At 43.0% G+C, this 13,157-nt stretch overlaps 2 protein-coding genes across 10 annotated transcripts in view; one reads left to right on the top strand and one right to left on the bottom strand.

Moving 5' to 3' along the window:
• Window positions 1-5,068, top strand: part of LOC146988024 (zinc finger E-box-binding homeobox 2) — a 29,230-nt gene extending 24,162 nt beyond the window's left edge. Inside the window, exons 6-8 of one of the 2 annotated variants that reach the window (XM_085777629.1) lie at window positions 210-1,741; window positions 1,855-2,038; window positions 2,604-5,068. In XM_085777629.1, coding sequence (XP_085633755.1) covers window positions 210-1,741; window positions 1,855-2,038; window positions 2,604-3,208 — 2,321 coding nt within the window. In that variant the 3' untranslated portion in view covers window positions 3,209-5,068. The remainder of the gene's footprint in view (window positions 1-209; window positions 1,742-1,854; window positions 2,039-2,603) is intronic. The other variant, XM_085777628.1, reaches the window with a different exon arrangement.
• A 2,935-nt stretch (window positions 5,069-8,003) lies between these two features.
• arhgap9 (Rho GTPase activating protein 9) overlaps window positions 8,004-13,157 on the bottom strand; it is a 41,949-nt gene continuing 36,795 nt past the window's right edge. For all 8 annotated transcript variants that reach the window (XM_085777619.1, XM_085777621.1, XM_085777623.1 and 5 more), the window contains 3 exons: window positions 12,977-13,111; window positions 11,117-11,222; window positions 8,004-9,225 (listed from right to left, as the gene is read on the bottom strand). In XM_085777619.1, coding sequence (XP_085633745.1) covers window positions 9,039-9,225; window positions 11,117-11,222; window positions 12,977-13,111 — 428 coding nt within the window. In that variant the 3' untranslated portion in view covers window positions 8,004-9,038. The remainder of the gene's footprint in view (window positions 9,226-11,116; window positions 11,223-12,976; window positions 13,112-13,157) is intronic.

The raw sequence follows: 13,157 nt of genomic DNA, 5'->3' as shown, positions 1-13,157 counted from the left end.
CTTAAAAAGCAAAATGAATGCAACTCTGGACAGAAATAAATGTTGTTGTTGTGTGTGACTTTTTTTTTTTTTGGACGGGCAGTGTATATGGCATCAAATTAGACTCAATTAGATGTGCCGACGGAAAAATAACTAAAAATAATTCAAGAGAACAACAGAACTCATGCAAACACTGACTCAGTGCCTCCTCTCTGTATTTTATCCTTCAGGTGAGAAACCTTATGAGTGCTCCAACTGCAAGAAACGTTTTTCTCATTCGGGCTCCTACAGCTCCCACTTAAGCAGCAAAAAGTGCCACAGTGGCGGTGGAAGTGGAGGGGGTAGTACAGGCGGACTCAGCGGGGCATTTAATGGACACGGCCAAAGCCCATACCACCACTCATTTCTACCGTCTCCCTCTGCAGGCGGGGGGAGAAACAATGCTGAGAAGGGCTCTCCGTTGGCTTCACACAACCAAGATAACCCCAGGTCTCTGGGCAGAGGACCAGAGGATCCTCACCAGTTTTTGTTGCAGGACCTCAACCAGAACCCTGCCGCCTTCCCCGGCGCTTTGGACCTCGCTCGGCTTTGGGACACCTCCTCGGAGCTGTCTCTGAGGGCCAGCATCCTGAAAGGCACCACCCTGCTGCCTTATCCTTACGCTGGGACCAAGTTTGAACAGATGCTGCAAGATATTCTGCACAAGGAGGTGAAGAAAGACGAGGAGGTAGAAAGAGGAGGAGCAGTGGAGGACAGGAAGGTGATGAGTAACGGAGGAGGGCCGGAGAGGAAGCTGTCCCCCGACAGGAGGAGGGAGTCTGTGAGGTCGGGTGAAGGGGAGAGAGGCGTGCTTGGGGTGACGTGCCGCTGGTGCTCCCAGCTTTTCCCCAACGTGGCGGTGCTCCTGCAGCACGAGCGCTACCTCTGTAAGATGAACCCGGAGGCGGTGGAGGTGCCGGAGGGTCTTCGCAGCAAAGACCACCCCTCGCCACCTTCCTTCTACCCCAGATCTGTCCTCCAAACGGAGAACAGCAAACCGTGTGAAGTCACCAACGGCCTCTCTGGAAACAAGTCACCGATGCAGAAGCCCAGCTGGCACTCTGTGCCGCAGCAGCTTCTGGTCGCCATGCACTCTCCCACACATCCCCGCCACGACGCCCTGTCCTCACGTGCCTTTTGGTCTGGCCAGGAAAAAGGAAGCCCGAGCCAACCGGTCAACCATTCCCCAGAGCTGTCGTCACCCAGAGCCAGAAGAAGAGTTCCCTCCTCGGGATTCGGTTCTCCCGTCTGCCTCGACCTCACCACCTGCCCCCCTGAGATCTCCTCGGCTCAGAACCGGAGCGGCAGCCCCTGGTCTGCGCAGAACGAACCTCTGGACCTCTCCCTGCCCAAGCAGCTCTCCGACCACGAGGGGAGGAACAAGGCTGTCAACGGCAGCTCAGGCAGAGGTGAGAGGAGAGACGGCGGGACCCAGCATCTCAAGAGGCTTCGCTCCAGCTTGAGTCCAACCTCACACCTCGCCCTCCACCACCACCCGGTCTACAGCGGGGCCGTGGCTCCTGTGTTTCCAGGCTCCTTGTACAATGGTTTCCCTATGTTCGGCCAGTCCGGTTTAGGGCTTTCAGGACACGATGGCATCACACCACTTCCATTCAGCCAGCCAGCTAACGGCCCTGGGTTTCTCTCTCCTATGGCCTACATGATGGACGCAGATGCAGAGGCCACACTGAAAAAGATCCACCAGGAGAGACAAGCTCTCATGGTGAGTAAGGCTTTTCTTTAACAGACTGTATAAGACATTTGTGAATTATCCCATATAACATATAGAGGAATTGTTGCAAAAGTGCATCAAAATAAAATAAGTTTTCTCCTCAGGGTGAGGTGTTGAGCCGTGGAGCTCTGGACTACCTCTCTCTGATGGATGAAGGTCTGGAGGGAGACGGAGGGCCGGGGAGGAAAAGACTCAAGAAGACAGACGAGGGGCTTTATGCTTGTGACATCTGTGAAAAAACCTTCCAGAAGAGCAGCTCTCTGCTCCGGCACAAATACGAGCACACAGGTGGGCACAGTGGCTCATAGATTACTATCATAATTCTTAACGTAGGTTCAATTGAATAACTTCACACGTGGGATATACCCTGGTTTGATGGGTTTCTGTTGAGTTTAATGATAAGATCATTGCAACTCTTTGATGTTAAGATGTTAATTAGTGAAATTGAGAGTTGCAGATGAGCAGAGCTGGTTATCTTTGGACATAACCAGATGAGCTGTTTCTTCATGTTTCCATTCATTGAGCTAAACTGAGCTTAGTTTCATATAAACCACAGAGAACATTTCCCACAATGTCAAATTACTCCTTTATGAATATTTATTATAAGATAAAAATAAAAATATTTTATTTCAGTGCATTAAAAGTCTCACTTGATTGATTGATTCAATTTATTGTCATTACACATAAAAAACAAGGCAACGAAATGCAATTTGCATCCGACCAGAGTGCATGCAGTATAATAAAAGAACATACATACAAAGTGCATGGGGCATTATAAATATAATATATATACTGTATATTTTTCCTTTTAAAAAGCATGATATTAGAAGTAAATTTTTTGTATTCACCACAGGTAAACGTCCTCACGAGTGCAAGATTTGCAACAAGGCCTTCAAGCACAAGCACCATCTGATCGAGCACAGCCGACTGCACTCCGGAGAGAAACCCTACCAATGTGACAAATGTGGCAAGCGCTTCTCTCACTCCGGCTCGTACTCCCAGCACATGAACCACCGCTACGCTTACTGCAGCAAAGACCAGGATCCGGACCAAGACCACGAGGAGATGCCGTTCACCCCGGGAGCAGGCGGTCTTCTCGGGGGACGGCTCACCGACGAGACGCCCCTGTCCATGGAGGATACTCAGACGCCCCACTCTTTCCTCAGCGATTCAAGTCTGGACGGAGCTCCGGAGGCGCTCAAAGAGGAGGAGGAGGAAGATAAAGAGGCAGGAGTCAGTGATGGCCATGTGGAGGAGGCACCTGAGAGTTCGTCAGGGGAGCAGCTGGAATCGCCTGAGCACGAAGAGCAGCACCAGAGAAACAGTTGTGATGTGGGAAACCATGTTGACAGTGCAGATAGACACATATGGGACAGAGACACTGAGGACCAGAGTGAGGACTTGGATAAATGTGAACTAAGCCTGGAGATAACAGATTTACCCAGAATAAAAACTTAAGGTAATCTTAACAAGCCATTACATTGCATATATTGTATATACAGAAAATTTTGATTTTTTTTTCTCTCTCTCTTACATTATCTCCATTGATTTTTATTTTACTTACAGTATTTTACAACATGAAAGAATGCACAGAACTGCCAAAGCATAGATGGCCTTAAAGTGGATCAAGCCATACAAACAAAATATATGTGACCATACAAATTTCAGTATTTTATCATGCAAAATTGTCTTGATGTACCTTCAGTATTTCTGTTTGTTTGTTCTTTTTTTTAATATTTTATGTTTATATATATTTTTGTTTGTCCGTTTATTGTTTTTCTAGGACAGCTAAAGACATTTAGGATGACTTATCTGAGGTCGTGTCACATTTCCAACTGTGGTATTGCAGAAATCTCACTTTTTATATGCTTCGCTGCTTCCGACTGTTGCACAGCCCTTAAAGCAGAGGCTTTTTGTTTGAAACCTTTCAACTGTTTACATGAAGGTGCATGTGAAGAAAACGGGTCCTGAAGGAATTGTTTGTGTAACTGATTGAAAGGAAGGGAGGACATCTGTTACACCGGCCTGCCCTCAGGGCCAGAGGTTAGAGGTCACAGATGAAGCCATATTAGCAGAATCACCTGATGCCTAGTTAGTATATTTATTCCTCTTCATAAGTGCAAGGTACATTCATTTGATTACCCTGTGGTGTGTTATGCTACAAGTATTTACCTCTATTTTAAGAATTAGCAATAACTGTAAAATATCTTCAATTCAAAACACACATGCAGCTATTACTTTGTCCCAAAGCCAGTGAGTGCTGGAGTATACACAGTGGGAGTTATTGTTGCTATAGGACTTTTGTCATTCATGCTGTGAAATTACAAGGTAAAACCAACTCATGTCTTCAGGTTAACTAAAGTGCTCGGTAGCTTTAATTAATCAGAAACCCTATTCAGTGGTAAGAGCAAGCAGTAGAAAGAGGAAGAACTGGAAGGCGGTTGTTTATTTATTTTTTTTTAAGAAAAAGAAAAAAAAAAGCTGTGGACTGCACCTATTTAATTGTACATCTTTGCCTTCCGAGAGGAGGGGGTGGGGTAGTCATCTCTGCATTCGTGGGGCAAAAGATGAAGTCAGTCTTTCGGGGGTTTTCTTTCCTGTGAGGGAGCAAATATAACTTGCACTGTCTCACTGTTTGTGTAATGATCACACTGAACTGCTTAATTTCTTTTTTATGCTTAAATGTCTGCTATTTCTTGTAATAACTCACACGTTTTGTACACGTTTTGACACTTCTGGAAGAACAATGTGTCACGAGGACAGGCTGCCTGTCGAGGTGTGGCGAGAGGGTCAAGACTCAGGACACACACACACACACACATACACCAGTTTTTTGTTTTTTTTTACTTCCTCTTTCTGACTGCAGTGTAGTCAGCGTGAAAAAGTGCCTCAGAAGTACTCAGACACTGTGAGCGAGCCGACAAAGCCTTGGTACGATGAGATAAGATGGTGGTGCACGAGGTGTGACTAAGCTTGTAGCATTCATGCATACTGAGCGTCAAAGTCATTTCTTGTTCGTAGTGCGTGTGTGTGTGTGCGCGCGCGCACGCATGTGTGTGTGGGTGTGTGTTTATCACCAAAGATATGCATATGTGACTCTCCAACTGCCACCCCACTCTTGCATAGTTCCTTACCTGTTACTTCTGTGTCATAAAAATAGGCCAAAAAAACTTTCATCTAGTCTCTGCACACCTTACGTTAAGCAGTATTTTCATTTTCTTTTTTTTTTACTGCACAGATGTAACTTTTGTATTAACTTTTTTATATATATTTTTGCATGTTTGTGGATATTTGTAATAAAATTGTACATATTTTTACAACAGAATTTTGCATTTCATCGAGTTTTGAGTTTTGTTCTTGTTCTTGTATTTATGACCTCATGATGTAGAGTTTGTGAGACTGAAAATAGAGGTTTCACAAGTTTTATAACATGCTGGACAAAGATTTTATTGTAAACGTTTAAAGCTAATTTTGTTTTAAAGGCTGTTAAATATGCTGAAATATTGACTTATATAACATCAGAAGCCTTAAAGTGTACTCTTAAAGATATCACTCTTAAACCATCAATTGCCATGGCTCTTTGGACTTTCAGCGTAAACACAAACATCCGCCAGCAAACAACACTTGTGAAGATCGGCTGTTGTGGCCTGGGCAACTCAGTTTCCCATCACAGTAAACAGTTCCCATCACTGCTCATGATCTGCAGACTGCTGTGTTACACTAACTGTGGCTCTGTCTATTTGCATGATGATTCATCAGAGGTGGCTGCTTTGTGCCTGTGGCTGGGGCATTCAGGGGTTGAGCTGATATTTGATCCAATGTGCTTTAGTTTAACAGCAGGTTGAGTAAACGACCAACAAACCGTAACATTAACAAAACCATGCCGGGTGACGTAGGTATACGATGCTTTTGCTCCAGCACAACACAGTTCAGTCAACTGGAGCATCGACATGCGGTGATGTTGTGACATTTGTGACATTCCTGGGCTCGGTCGTGAGTAAGGTGACATTTAATGGAGAGCTGCTCCACTTAGTCAGACAGCAGCATCAGTATCACTCGCAGCATCACCCATGAACAGCAGGTTGTCAGACTGGCTGCTGCTGAGCACTTTTTTAAGTTTTGTTTTCCGGGTAACAACAGCGTCACAGAGCAAACAGACCTCAGAGTGAACACAGCTACGGATGTGTTTCACTGTTACGTGGAGAAACTGTTCCTCAATAAGGTCATGGAAATTGTGTTTTATTATCCTGATGAAATCTCTTCTCCTTTATTAAATCCAACTTTATTCGAATATGTATGGTCCAGCTTCTGAACAAGTTTGGATAACAGACCACTGAGGCTGTAACATTAAGATGCTGCTGCTTAGTTAGAACAGTTAAGTCCAAACAGAAGTCTTTGTACTATCAAGTATCTAACATAGAGGAATGTGTTCAGATCTACAGCTTGGCATCACGTTTCCTGGAGCTCAGTGGATTTATCTGATACCCACTGCAGAGCCTGGAGAGAAGTTAACACATCATTTAACATGACTAAGAGCTCACCTGACCGTTCTGACCTGAGATTGTTAAGTTAAAGGACTTGATGGGGCATTGACACACATCACGGATGCCATTAAAGGCAAAAAAAAATGTAAATCCTACATTTGTAAAACCATAAAGCCTGAAAAATAAAGGATTATGATGAGAGAGAGGGGATCATATTATCAGATATCACATTCTATATCTGCTCCTACAGATCTACAGCTCACTCACTTCTTAACATTGCAGATACAGAGACAGTGTATGGTGCTTAAATGTTTAAAATCTATTTAATTCAACAAGACACTAATAAAGTCTGATCTTTCTCCTCTCCTTTATTGACAAAAGCTGTGATATTCAGAAACACAGAGGGCGGTTTAATGCCATATTGTGCCATGACATTGTGTCTCTTTCTGCAAGAATAAATCATTCTGGTTCCTTAAAACAGAGCTGCTCAATCAAATCACCATAAAGTATAAAGGATAATGACAATTAAATTAGCTTTGAGTCAGCTGGATGCAAAACATTTTGCAACCTTCTCATTCTTTTATTTCCACAAATGTTAATACTGAAAAACAAATTTGCGTCAGCAAACAAAATAACTGCCTACAGATGCCTACAGAAAATTTGTTTTTCAAGAACTAATGGTGGGCCGTTAATTTCATCAATCCATGCGTAAAAGATCTGTACTTGGGAGCAAACGCATTCATCATTCTTTAGCCTGCATTAGGGACATACAGGGTCACAACTGTATATTCTGTGTTGTTTTAAATAATTAGTTTAAAACGATCATTAATAAGTCAAACAGAGGTCAAAGAAAGACGGGAATGAAAAAAAGAAGAGGAAAAAAAAGAGAGGTTTGACTTTCCCTGCCAACACACTGCTGATTAGGAGGGTGGGGCGTTTGATTGCGTCTGACTCTAATTTTAGGGCGTGATTAGCACAATCACACCAACGAGAAATAAAACACATCACAGACCCAGTTCATTTAGTGTAGCTGGGTTTTTATTGATGGAATATCCCCTGTGTTTCAGAATTTGTAGAATGATTTCTGGCTGTGATATTTTAATAAATAGAAACCTTATATCTGGCTTGAGGAGGCTCTGTGTCATTCTAGTGAGAATCAGAGAAAGTGCACGAATGATAGATGTCTACGCTGGATGACTGTGATGACTTTGTGAACACACACACTTGGATCAAATAAACAAGTGCAGTTTGTCTATTTAAGTAGAGAGAAATATGTCTGTGTCAATGACCCTGGACACCATGATGAAAAGTTCAGACGGCTTTCCATCAATCAGCTGCACATCATTCTGGCCCCTCCACGCACACTCACATGACTTGAAATAATACGAGCATAAAAATGAATAAATACATCTAATAAAACGTCGCAAACGTCCCCCTCCCCCTCCCCCCTACCGTGCCTCTTTTCTGCTCTTTTTTGTCTTTTGCCAAAGCCACAGTCAATATAAAATTACCAAAGCCACAGAGTCAGAGAGTGAGAAGGTTTGGGGGGAAAATCCACATTTTTAAAACATATGCATTTCCAGTTCCTCTTTTGTTCTGTTATTAAAAGCAGCATTTTGCACCAATCACAGGGGATGCCTCCACCCGCCGAGTCTCCACGGCCCACATACCTCCACACACTTACATTATCTCTCACGCAACCCATCACTCGGAACAGACAACCTGACCGACACATCCTCAACGAATATCACACGACAGATCAATTCAAGTTTGTTCACTTTTTTTTTCTTTTTGGTTTTTATTGCAGGAAAGTTAACAATCAGTCGTATCTTAACAACACTCTGCTCGTTTCAAAGCAAATGTAACAAGTTTGAAGTTAGCTAATATATAATATGGTTATATTCTCTATGCAAAGTGCTACAATTTGACACGCACACTATTTCACATATTTACAACTTCAATTTTTTTTTTAACTTAATCTGAAAAGGTTGCACTAATAAAAATAGAAGACAGGTCCTAATTTGTACAGTATAGGAAACTCTGAAGGTCCACACACAACTAAAGTACTATTTAAGGAACGTTTGCTGCCTGCCCTGTTGGCACATTCATCCCATCACTGAAATCCTCTTTGAAGATTGCTCTCAAATGAACTCTTCATCTGAGCACTGTATGTACGTCAGTGGAGATGTGGGCACATTTACATGCCCGACTTGCTTCCTGCTTGTTTGCATAATTTACAGTATACCTACAACAAGACCGCAGGTGGGATGTGTCCATCCTTCCTGCAAGAGATGCTGGTGCATGTGTTTTCACAGTGAGATGGTTCTCGCTAGGTTTTGTTTCAGTGCTAAGTTTAAACACACAACCCTTCCCCACACTCCTTGATAAATAACTGATTAAGACATGAGCTATCTGAACAGGCTGGAGGAGATCTATCACTTTTATGGCTTTTATTTATCCTGATCAAGTGACAAGGAGGCGTCTGTCTGAGCAGTAAAAGAACACCGGGGCTGGGCTCCACATTTGCAGTCAAAGGCACAAGTATTGCAGCTAAAATTGGCTTTTTTTTTTTTACTATTATTGTTTTAACATGGCTTTATATGGAGGCCAGATGCCATGATTAGCAGCTTTCTGTCCTGGTTCTTTTTACCCCATAATTATCTTTTGATGTGAAATCCATTTTACACCATATGAGTCAACAGGCAGAGACGGACAAATGCTGCACTACTTGTGCTTTCGTCTGATCTGGAGGAGCCTTTTGAACCCCAAACCCCACCCCCACCCACCCTCCCTGTCCGAAAAGATCAAGAGGGGCCTCTGGTTCCAAAGATGTGGTCAAACTCGCTGAGGATGAGCTCCACTGCCTGGTTCTGGTAAACCATATTCACCGCCATGTTGCCGTTGTCCCGCTCCGGGCGCATCAGGGTCGGCCCGAACACAATGCCGATGTTCTGTGTGGTCATCCTGTTGGTGTCGGAGTGCTCCAACACTCTGCAGGGAGCAACAGAGAGAGATGTTCAGTTTAAGATGACATCTGTAATATCAGCAACAACAAAAAAAAAGATAAATGAAAATAAGACAAATGCTTCTGCATGAAGGATTTTGAATTTCAGCCAGGAAAAACTCTGGGGATGGCAATGTCAGTCAGGTCACCACTTTAATCCAGATCAAAATATCTCAGAAACTCTTGGATAAATTGCCATGAAATTCTGCGCAGACACTAATGGTCTTCAACTGATGAATCCTAATGACTGAGGTGACCGCCAGACACCCGAGAGCAACAGAAAAAGTTGGCCCATCTCAAAAGCAGTTTGATGAATAGCCATAAAATTGTCTTTAGACATTCATGTCCCTACTTAGAACGCATTACAATAACTCTGTTGATCCTGCTGGCGCCATCATCAGGTCAAAATTTACATTTGTCCAATATGTAGGTTAATGCACAATGGTATCCCATCAGTACTGGCTTTAGTTTGTGTGTAATTGCTAATTGCAAGGTGGTGAACATGGTAAACACAACACCAGCTCAATAACAGCATCTAGCCCCACAGAGCAGCTATAGCGTCGCTGTAGATGCCCAGTTCATCTTTTAGAATTCCTACAACCTGAGGACGACAACTAAAAGAAACCGCATTGGTCCATCTGCCATCAACGTCTTGTTTTTGTGTGCAAGTCCCTGCCTGTGTGTCTGCATTTCACAAAGTAGATGACTGACTGTATCCACCTACTGTATGTTGGTGTCTTTGTGTGTGTGTGTGTGTGTGTGTGTGTGTGTGTGTGTGTGTGTGTGTGTGTGTGTGTGTGTGTGTGTGATCTGGGGGGACTCAGGAATGGGTTAAAGCCACAGCATGAGGCATTCTTCTAAAAATGCCATTCCCACCAAGCCACAGAAGCAGCCAGCAATTGCTCAAAACTTCCACATTAAAAAGAGAGGAGGAAAAGAGAGAGAGAAAGAGAGAGAGAGAGAGGAGCGGGGAGGGAAGAGAAGAAAAAAAAGGAGCGAGCAAGGGAGAGGGCGAAGAGAGAGAAAAGAGAGAGGTTCCAGTGGTGGCGGCGGTGGTGTTGGTATGCCTTCCAGCAGACGAACCACAAGGCTCCCATGGGACCTTTGAGGCAAGGAGGAGAATGGGGGGGGGGGAGGCGGAGGAAGGAGGAGAATGGAGAGAAAGGAGAAAGGGATACAAAGAGGAGGAAGAGGGGAGGAAGAGGAAGGAGAGAAAGAAAAAGAGAGGATGACGAGGAAGCAAGGAAAGAAAGGTAGCAAGCCAGCGAGGGAGGGAGGAGGCGACGGAGGTGATTGAGCAGGGAGATAATAAATGAGAAACAGAACAAGGGAGGGGAAAGGAATGACAGGGGAGAGAAAATGAGAGAAAGACACAGAGTTGACAAATTCATGGGGCCCACCACACCCTGGCACAAACATCAGCCTCAGAACACGAACACTCACCCCTGAAGTGGAAGGAAAAACCATAGGCGGTAAAAAACACACATTTTATGTACTGTAAAAGGAACTGGCTCGCAGAACATTGTACGCCATTCATCTTCCTCCAGCCTTTTCATCTTCACAGGGACCCAAACTTAACAACAGTGTGATCCTGGTACAGCGCTGGCATGCTTTGAGAGCCACGGCCAAAGAATCCCTGACAGAAAATTACTGAGAACAACAGGGGAACTACCCCATCTTGTGGTCAGACTTAAAAAAAGAAAAGTTATAAGCAAAGAGATTTTATTTTCCTACGAGGGCATCTGGTTCGCTCTGCCGTGCCCAAATGTGCCAGGGGGAACACATTATGAAATGGCACTGAGACCAGGGGATGCAGATGGAAACAGGCAGAGATGAAGACAGATAACGCAGCGTCGGTTTTTCCTCCCACCCTCTCACCGTCTGAGATGGCGACACATGAACAGCAGCGTGTCGTGGTTCGGAGGCGGCATGTTAAGCATCAGACACTTCAGACGGTCCACTTTGTCCATGTGGTCCGACATCTCTGCAACACAGAGCCAGTGACATGTCACATCACAGTGAATGTTATCAATTTTGTTATATTTCATTACTTTATTTGCATCCGCAACCTGATTTGCATCCAGCAACTGATATCACAGGCGCTTTATCAGCATCCTCTATCTTATTTGATACTGCAGTTTGCAATTATCAACTATCTCTAACTGTTTAATGAACAGTGAACTGCTAATCGCTCCATGTGTTTGCACTGTGTCCCATGGATTGATAAGAAACGGGGCTTTCATGCAAAGAATACATCTACATTCATTACAATTTTATTTTCTCAATGTAAATTTTCTTAATGGTAATTAATGTAGAAATAGCAGATTATCTACTGTTATAGGATAAGTAGGATAAGTAAAAGCTGTCACAATGCATTGATGTGAAACAAAAGTTCATGCAAATTAATTGATAAGCACAGATAAAGGAAAAGTTTGGAAATCTAAAACTGATTCCACTACCAAAGTGTTGTATGTAGCCTGAGCCTGATTTGGTTTAATCTACAATGATGTATTTATTTATATATAAAAACATCAATAAGTCGCACTGTTACACTGGATGACACCATCCTCTACTACAATGAACCTGTGTAGAAGTTTGTCATGACTTGATCCCACTGACACCAACCTGCTGTTGTAAATGCTCATGGTCCATCCACTGCTGTAAATAACCACTGAAAAATGCACTATTCAATCATGTCTGAGAAGTTTTTTCCTAAATACTTGTTTTCTTTTTCTTTTTAGGAAAACACTAAATCTGCGTTAAAAAAAATGAAATAAAAATAAAATGACACCTACTGCCACTATATTTGTGGGAGATCTGTTTGGATTTATGTCTTTGGTAGGAATGAGCAGGCTTTGGGTAATGCTGAAAAAACAAACCAATGCATAGTTGGTTTTGCTCGTCTCATGGGACTTTTTGACAATAAAGAATATACAGAGCATAAACTAAGCCTTATCATTTGAAAGATGGTGTGAACACTTATTTGAATTGAGAGTTGAGTGGTATGGTTTGTATGGGTAGCAGCTTAAATGTGAAAACTTGTACTTAAAGTCTTTTTTTTTTTCCCAGTAAAACCGTCATTTCCTTTCATTCAATACTGGTCCACAAATTACAGTACTGTCAGGATATAATTAGTTTACTCTTATTTTGAATTCCATGCAGTTTTCCACTATTCATATCTATTATTATATATCCATAGTTGTGCAAAATGAACTCGGTGGGAACAAGGTGGGTAGACAGTGGTGTAAATATACTGTATTACATTTGGAAGTAAATTATATTCACTACAGATTGACAAAATGTGACAGCATCAAAGGAGAGACTGGTTTTGAGTCATTAAGACCACAGCAGTGTTATGACTCTTCAAAATAAAACAACATCAAAGGAAAATAAGAAGATGTTATTAAAAGTGTCCTGCGTGGGTGTCCGGAGGCCTAGATGTTTAAGATGCTGATGTTGTAATTCCACGGGAACTTTTATGCACATAAAATTCACCGCTCTCATCAAATACGGGACAACACATCATCAATAAATATTTGAACTTGGAAAAATGTCTCATCTTAAAATGCAAAGGTTTGATTATTTGCTTTTTAAAACGGATTTTGTTTTAATTTCAGACAGACATTGTAGGCAGTGATGAGACAACAGAAGTGCTTTCATTTCGATCTCAGGCTGATCAGAGACAAATGTCACCGCAATAAGGGAGACGTTGTTAGGAAAAGTGAACTGGTCACTCACTGACTGTCTCCACGATGTCTGTGAAGAAGCCGTAGGGCACCAGAGGCTCAGGAAGCTCGCGAAAGAAAAGTTTCAAAGCTCCTGTGATGACATGAATGTCCTCCCACTCGCTCTCGTCCAGATTCAGCTTCTCCTCTGAGAGACGGGGATGGAAGGGAGGGAGGGAGAGAGGGAGTACGGC

The sequence above is a fragment of the Trachurus japonicus genome, chromosome 5 (assembly GCF_045865225.1).
Source record: "Trachurus japonicus isolate A0001 chromosome 5, Traja_1.0".
Taxonomy (NCBI): domain Eukaryota; kingdom Metazoa; phylum Chordata; class Actinopteri; order Carangiformes; family Carangidae; genus Trachurus; species Trachurus japonicus.
This window is presented reverse-complemented; position numbering and strand designations above follow the sequence as displayed.